The sequence below is a fragment of the Ptychodera flava genome, chromosome 8, assembly GCF_041260155.1.
Source record: "Ptychodera flava strain L36383 chromosome 8, AS_Pfla_20210202, whole genome shotgun sequence".
NCBI classification, from domain to species: domain Eukaryota; kingdom Metazoa; phylum Hemichordata; class Enteropneusta; family Ptychoderidae; genus Ptychodera; species Ptychodera flava.
In genome coordinates, this window is record NC_091935.1 from 8,136,837 (window position 1) to 8,145,016 (window position 8,180).

Here is an 8,180-nt window from a genome sequence, read left to right on the forward strand (position 1 = left end):
CATCACAGTCACTCTATTGTGGAGTGACAGTCGAAATACACATATTGTTTGGCCACGAAACGAATAAAAATGCTGTGATTCTTGAAATTTTTGGAACGAGAGTGGGGATCCGGTTAACCTGGACATGGTAACTCCACAAATCTCCACTTTCACTGTGTCCTGGGATTGCCACCGCTGGTGGCGCTAGGCAATCTCTGGGGATGCTTCGACCTTTCATCGTCAGTATGCAAATTAAAGGTCCGAGAAGTGGATTCTTTTTACATGCAAATCAAGTAGGAAAGCCATGGTCTGACTGTCGGTTGTGAATACTAGATGCACTCTGTGTACGGTTTCTGCAGAAAATTCGCCGTCTTTTTCCAGTGTTCGCGTTAAGTGTAGACATTAATTTGTTTAGTTTTATTCCCCGAATTGATCTCATTTGTCGAGATTCCTAAAACGTCGTCTACAACAGATGTCTTCTCCCGAACGTTAGCATATTCATCGAGTGGTTTAAAACTGGCGCCCATCTTGTACGTTGGTTGACAATGGCTCCGCTTCTGAACAATGGCCAAGGACGCACACGTAAGTACCGTACGTTGCTTTAAAGTGAAGCCATACAAATGCAACCTTGAAGGTCAGAAATGGTGTAAGATGTTTGTTATCTACAGTATCAGACTTTATCATTAGAGGTGTTACCAAAAGACCGAACCTAACGGTTTGACCTTTACGGATTTACTCACTGATGATATGCGATACCACATACAAATGCAAATGTAAACAATGAGATGCACCGACTATGAGCCTGGATTCAGTACAGTGTTTCCAATCTCAAACCCAGCCCGCATACCTGTATTGAAAGTTGTCTGGTCTGAGTCGCTGATATCTTCACACGGAGGCTTTAATTTACTAGTAATAATAGGTTACATCTTTAGACGTCATTTGTGATTTCCACATTACGATTTCCGGCTAGAGAAAAACGTAACGTTTAACAGTTTTGTAAATTATACATATGCGAAAGTTGTTCAAATACATCGGGGGAGGGGGGAGGGGATAGAAGCCAACATGCCCAAGGCTTCATGCAAGTACCAACCGAAACTTGTCGGCTAGGCAGGCTTATATGGCTGCCCTTTGCGTTTGGAAAGTTTGGTGCATGCCCGAAGCCAACAACTTTTCTAAGTCACTTCTCTGCATAAATTACGAGATACGCCGTGGTGAACATTGCTTTGGAAGTTGACCATAAACCATCGCTGTGAAGACTGTAATAAATTAGCCAAGTGTTTGTTGGATACATTTTGAAACCAGGATTAGACACAAGTGTTTTGACTGTATGTTGCTATCAAAGCGGTTCTTTGGCAAAAGGTGGACAGATTCAGTAGTTCAACTCTGAGTCACTGAGTCTGAGTTGTTCTGAGTACTTGTGGGAGGGGAAGTGCCAGAAGAGAAGTGCGAGATGGTTTTAAGAATCTAGAGAACTATGGGTTGTTTAACCAAATCAAGTTTTGGGCTCAACTTGAAGTTAAAAATGGCATCACAAAGTTTGAGCTGAAATAGTTTTTCCATGACCTTTCTTGACCTGCATTGCAGTTCTTACAGTTTGGAACTCAATGGATGTACTTGATGTCATGGACGTTTGGTCACAGGCATCATTTTAGATTGAAAACTAGCCGTATTTTCTACCCCGGGTTGGTAACTCTGCTGGTGGATAGAATTGTCCCCGAGGTTATCGTTCACCCAGTTAAAGCTGATAAAGCAATGAAATTCGTTTCTTCGCTTCGATAAAGTGTGTATGTGCGATGTATGATAGTGAGCATGCATGCGTGAGTGCTTCATGAACTCTACAACATGTTGAGCGGTCTCAGTCAGAAAAATGTAACAACTTAGCCGGCTATTGAACCACTCTTTTTTGGGAGTGGAGATTTAGCCGAGCGGTTCTCTCTGTGGCCTCTCAGCTAGGCGACTGATGCCGTATGTTGTGGGTTCGAATCCGATTGAAAACTAGCCGTATTTAGTACATAGTAGATCATAGATGTCCCATTTGCAAAAGCTTAAGACAGTAGATCCATTTGGGCAAGTGGGTTGCTATAACTTCCAAGTACTTCCAAGTACCCACTGCTGAATATAACCCTTTTCCAAGTCCATATTTCACCTCCAGGTCAAGATGGTTAAAGTTAATGAAACAACATATTCCATATGGGGTATTTTCACATAATACTGTACATTTGAAGGCTGTTGAAAACATAAATACTGTAAACTTGATATTTTTGGGCTAAAGATGCTATAACAGACCAAACCAAGTCGGGTGAAACTACGTCATGTTTTGGCTCAATACCATTTTTTACTGACTTGGCTGATGGGGAAGTGATACTGTCTGGCAGAAAAAGGGATAATAGTGAAATGAAAGTATAGCCTGAGTAAAGAATTTGTGGGGAAATTTAGTGTTGGCATCTAAGAAGGTGCATGTACTTCACATAATTTCCCCAGCTTGCTCATTGACAAACCCTAGGTTTCTTTTAAAAAGAACCCTGTAAATATGAGTGACATAGTTCATTCTGTATATTGCAGGTTCAGGAACACCAATCAAGGCACGCCGAAAGCTGTCCATGGAAGGGAAGCCACTGGAAGGAAAGTCTTTCTACCTGTATTTGAAATGTTCTTTTGCTAAAATTGGTGTGATTGAGAAAGACATTCAAGACTTTGGTGGGGTAAGTTTATATTTGCATGTGTATTCCAGTGTTTTTGTGGTCCAAAAAAATCGTAAGGACAGTTTTCCCGATAGAAACAGAATATTCAGATATTCTCCTGTTGGCCGGTAAGGGCTTATTGATATTATTGGTGGTTTTTGATCAATTTGTTTTGCCATTTGTCAAAAAGAACAAGGAACTTTTCAGACGTTTTGCAAACATTTATGTAAATGACATCAGACAAAACAATTTGGGATGACCATGACAAAAATAGATTATCGGTACTTAGAGAAAATATTGCCTGAAAATTGTAAAGAAGGTAAAACTACAATAATTTTTTTGTAGATTTTGTTTTAAGGATGTAACATCTCCAAGGTTGGTATAACAGCTTCTGAAAGTTAATCATAAATGCACAAAATATTTGACAGGCTGAGTGATTGCTAAAATATCTTTTCTTGTCTGTTGTAAAGGTTGTGGAAAGTTTTCTCAGCAAATCAGTCAACTATGTGGTCACTGATCGCACAAGCAAAGAAAGCTCTGCCCAGGGTTCATCACCAGGGCAAAGCCCGTACTCAGACGCTGCAAATACCTCGCCGAGCCCCGGCTCAGAAGCACCAGCGTATTCCACTCTGACCCGTGGCAAACTGCTCTTGCAGAAAGCCGTCCACCGGAGCAATAGAGGCGGCACTGACGTGCTGGCCAATGCCAAAGCTTGGGGAGTGAAAGTTGTGCCACTAGAGGATTTCAAGAGTTGGATTGCGGATGCAAAGAAACCACGTCCAAGAAAATTGAAGGAACCCTTCATCAAATATGAAGATAGTGACAGGTATGAAATGTCAAAGTCTAGAATGATTATTTCATTCCAATTATTCAGCTATTCACAAATGTGAAGGCCCACAATGATTTTCCACAAACTCAATATAATTTCTTTGTTTTCCAGACATTGATGTTTTATTGATCAGACCAATGTTTGATCTTTACAAAATTTCCATGTTGTTTGATAACTTTTCATGGTTTAACGAAATCTCCAATATTGCACATCAAATATGAAATTCATCATTTCCAGTAAGCATTCATACGCCAGCAAATTTTTCATCCAAGTATATACGTCTTCAAATACCTATAACAAGTGTTTATGACTTTCCTCTGTACTAAATTATTACACTACCTCAAGTTTTCTTACTGAATCATCATTTTTTGCATACTGACATTTTGGTCAATTTTCTCTGGGCAGTCTCTTCAAGCCTTCATTTTGGCAGTTTAACAGAGGTGGATGGCCAAAAATCTGCCCGGTCAAGCCCAGGCGTAGGTGTTCCTCCCGTCGCCATGGCAAGTGTGATGATGTCACCACAACCACACCCGTTGTGGCAGTTCAAGAAAGCCGACCTGTGGGATATTGTGAATGTTGTCTGGTCCGATATGACGACCTAGCAGCACACGTGTTGACAGAGGTACATCAAGCGTACATCAACCAAGACAACAATTATTCCAAAGTGGATTTGATGATAGGAAACTTACCAGATATTGACCAATTCAAATCTGAAGCTCGGCCAAAGGATGACATTCCAAGGTAAATATCTCATGCATTGTGTCACAAGACTTTTTTGTTGCAGGCTTTCTTTGCATTGCAGTGCATCTCATACTATTCCCCCTCCACATTCTAGTACAGTGTATTCTATTGGTCAATGCTAGCATACTATACTGTTTTCAGTGACAAATTAAGCTATCAAATCAAAGTTCCTATGAACAGCCTAATCTTCCTAGCGTGAAAACAGGATAGTTAACCCTTTAACTGCCAGACAGTATCACTTCCCCATCTGCCAGGCCAGTGAAAAGCGGTATTGAGCCAAAACCGTATGTATTTTCACCCCCTTAGCTTGGTATGTCATAGCAGCTTTAGTCTGTAAAAATCATGTTTACAATATCTCAGTATTCAGGGATCTTCAAATCTTCAAGTCTTTGTTAAAATGCACCATATGGGACATGTTTTGCTTAACTAACTTTAACAAACTTGACCTGATGGTGAAATATGAACTTGGCAAGTAAAGGGTTAATCTACCGCTTGAGGATTTCATGGCGTTTGTTTTTTCTGAGCATAGTGTGGCAATATTCTCACACTGAGTTTGTTCCAATCATAACAAACTTGTCAATGGATGGGGGTTTCCTACACCTGGCATAAATCTCAGCCTGTAATAGCTTTCAAAGTTTGGCTTTAAGCTCTTCCAGCGTTACGTCTTTGAGATTTGTTTGATTATGAATTTTGTGATTGTCAGGTTCATTGTCATCTGTAAAAGTGCCTGTCTAATAGCACTTAAACTAAGTCAGTTTCTGGAAAATGTTGTGCTATATGTGCATACCTCTACAGCACCTTGTATTTTACAATACTTCTGACTATTATCATATTTATGAGCTACATAATTCTTTCTTGACTCACCATGGTAGCTGAAAAGTAATCTTGTGTTATTGTTCCTGTACAAAATCCCTCAAATGCAATTGTCATCCTTATAGTTTAGTATTTTACAGCAACCTGAGGGTACTTACTCAGTTTCTTCTTCCTGTACATCACGTAATTTTGTAAATATTTCCATTGCAGTTTGAACAATCTGCTGCTTGTTTCTCCTCTTGCCAAACGCCCTCGTGTTGAAAGTCCTCAAGCAAAGGCAGCCTTGGATGGTAAATGTGAAACCATGTCAGAGATGAATGAAGACACTCAAAATGACTTAGCACCGACCGTTGGGAAAATTACACCAATGAAGCAATCAATGATGCAGAGTAACTCATCTGATCACGACGTCAACTCTGAGGAGGAGATGGAACTCGGGAGTTGCATCGACAGAGTGATGGAGACACTCCAGAGATGGGATGATTTTGGGGACAGCAGTGACAACTTTGGACAGATTTCTCCACCTTGTTTGCAGGCGTGGAACGACACAGTCGCCAACATCAACGATGTATTTTTTGAGTCACCTTCTGTCAAGGCTGCCAGTTATAAGAGTGAGACATTCAACAATGTAGATGAAAGTAAGGACAACATGTTTACAGCTGGAGGATGTGCGGCCAATTTTGATGAAAATGAGGTTGGCATAATTGCAGTTGAGGAATGTACTCAAGATATTGAGGAAAGCAACAAAGGGAAGACAAAAACTGAAGCAGTTGTCCCAGAAATTGAAACAGGAACCTCCACATCGACTAATGATATCACAGATATTCAGAGCAGCGACACCAGGAGATGCACAGTGAAAATCATAGATTGCCAAATAAAAATTCAAACACCTAGGAAAGACGCTTTGCTGGATTGTGAGTCAAAATATACCACCGATGATCCATGCTTTCCTTCGCCTGTGCCTTTTGAAAACTTGTTACCTGCTTTCATAGGACTGACTGAAAGAATCAAACTGAACAGGAGAAGTTGTCGTAAAGATTCAGATGAAAAGGAGGAAACTGTTCTCCCATCTAAGACAGTGAAAAGAAAATCTCCCAAAACACATGAGAGGAAAAAACACAGGAGAAAGTGTTTATCGTGGTAGAAAAATGTTTGAACAGTGAGGGTATGGTTTTAAAAGTTCTATTTAAAGAAATTAAAACTGATATTTTTCATACTTTGGATTCAGGGTTGAGCAAAATGCATTCGGTATTTGCTCACCAATCGACCAGTATCAAGTTAAGTGAGCTAGTCCTTCAATCTATCTACTTCCTCAAAATTTGCTCAATAGCAGTCACTGGTTTGGTCTACAACTTTAGCATAGGCAAACCACAGATCTGAGAAAAAAACACACACTCTTGATGGTCCTTGATCTAAAGGAGATTTTGTGACCAATTAGCTTATTGTTAATTTAAAATCTCATTTTTTTCGGAGAAAAAGTAAATATAATATATGAAAGTTATGCATGGTTGAAAAATACTAGGCTTGTACCATTCATACAGTTCAACTCTGTTCTGGTCATACCATTAAATATTATCTATGATCCCAATCCTTATATGATGACAGGCACCCTGAGACTAGCAGATTACAGACAGGAGAGATGTTGACCCGGTATTACTTTCAATATTTTTCCATTTTGCACATTATTTTAGACTAAACATTGCTGCCTTAAAGTGTATGTAGTGCTTTTTTCTGTTATTACAAAACAAGGAAGTCCTATGCATTTGAGTTGTAGAAGAGGGGTGGGATTTGGGGGAAGGTTGTAATTGCAAAGTTTTAAATAATCAGCAGCTACATTATGGATTGCAATAAATATTAATTTATGATCCTGCACAGAGCTTTTCATTCTTTGAATTTTAGCAAGAGTGACAAGTAAGTTACGGGTCATTTTCACATGCAGCACAGAAAATATCAGATTCAAATATTGTTTTAGCCAATGTAACAATAGGCATTCCATTTGTACATGAACATCAAAAGCCTGTGAACACAATTACCCTTTTCCGGGTTGATAAGCAAAGTCTCATTGAAAAAGCCTCCAGCTGTTTTCATGCCTGATTTTTCCATGGGTATAAAGTGGAGTTGGTCAAAAAACAAGAAGGATAACCTGTACCATATAATGAATTTTGACCAACTTGACCATTTGAATACCTACCATACTGACTTTGATCTGATACTGATGATGTATCTCACTGTATTGTGTCTTCAGGGTATCTTGATATTTATGCAAATTTTGCCCAATTTGACCCGACCAAGGTTTTCATTTGCCTGCCATGGAAATATACTTGCAATATTTTAATAGAATTGTCACATAAAAAATATTTCAAAAATACGCTTTCTACAGTTTTGCAATTTCATTGTACACATAGATTAAATAACAAACAAGTGTTAGAAATAAGTAATTGATGTATAGAAACTGTCATTTTAAAGAAATGCTAACATATTCCTGTGTACTGTCTGTAAATAAAATATGTTTTCAAAACAGCTCAAATTATATTGTGAATGGTGTATTCTTTTGCAGTACTGTTACAATTTCACTGGGCACACATCGCTGAGCAACTCTTTATTTTATTGACAACAACAGCAAAACACTGTATGTGCTGAATGTAGATAAACTTTAATCCATCAAAAAACTAATCGTGTTACATGTTTTCTAGAAGACATTTATTTGCGAAACTCTTTCTCCCAAGTTGTACTTATTTCTATGGTTTGTCTATGGAGCCTGGTAAAAAGAGGCTTAATTGGGACCAAAAACAGAAAAGTATGGCATGTACTTAACTCTTTTACTCCAGTGAACTTGTAAGGTCAATGACCCTAAGTGACCCCGTGTCAATCCAATGTGCATACAACTGTTTGTAGGTTGTTTTGTTTTCTTTGTCTGCGATATCTAAACGTCTTTTTAATGTAACTGCAAACTTCATGGAGATAATAAGTTCACTATTCGATGGAGTGCTTTGTAAGGTTACCCACCAAGATTGTCAGTAAGGAAAGTGGTACCTGAGTTTGAGTTTTCCAACATGCAGCCATTCTGATAAACTTTAAAACGATACGTAATAAAAACAGTTTTATACTTCTATGTGCAAAGTGGATTCAGAAGTAAC

The 8,180-nt window shown here is 38.9% G+C and overlaps 1 protein-coding gene across 2 annotated transcripts; it reads left to right on the top strand.

Moving 5' to 3' along the window:
* Positions 1 to 260: 260 nt before the first annotated feature.
* On the top strand, positions 261 to 7,570 carry LOC139138375 (protein DBF4 homolog A-like). Of its 2 annotated transcripts, none has more exons than XM_070706729.1 (5): positions 261 to 561; positions 2,548 to 2,681; positions 3,131 to 3,486; positions 3,895 to 4,230; positions 5,254 to 7,570. In XM_070706729.1, the coding sequence occupies exons 1-5, from the start codon at positions 525 to 527 to the stop codon at positions 6,185 to 6,187; spliced, it is 1,797 nt and encodes a 598-aa protein (XP_070562830.1). In that variant the 5' UTR covers positions 261 to 524; the 3' UTR covers positions 6,188 to 7,570. The 2 variants fall into 2 exon arrangements, with proteins under 2 accessions (XP_070562830.1, XP_070562829.1); XM_070706728.1 differs by having other exon boundaries at positions 266 to 561; positions 2,542 to 2,681.
* The last annotated feature ends 610 nt before the right edge of the window (positions 7,571 to 8,180 follow it).

Coding starts and splice junctions, on each gene's coding strand:
- LOC139138375 (XM_070706728.1), top strand. CDS start 525: ATGGCTCCGCTTCTGAACAATGGCCAAGGACGCACAC. Junction 2,682..3,130: donor ACATTCAAGACTTTGGTGGG/GTAAGTTTATAT, acceptor TCTGTTGTAAAG/GTTGTGGAAAGTTTTCTCAG. Junction 3,487..3,894: donor AAATATGAAGATAGTGACAG/GTATGAAATGTC, acceptor TTCTCTGGGCAG/TCTCTTCAAGCCTTCATTTT.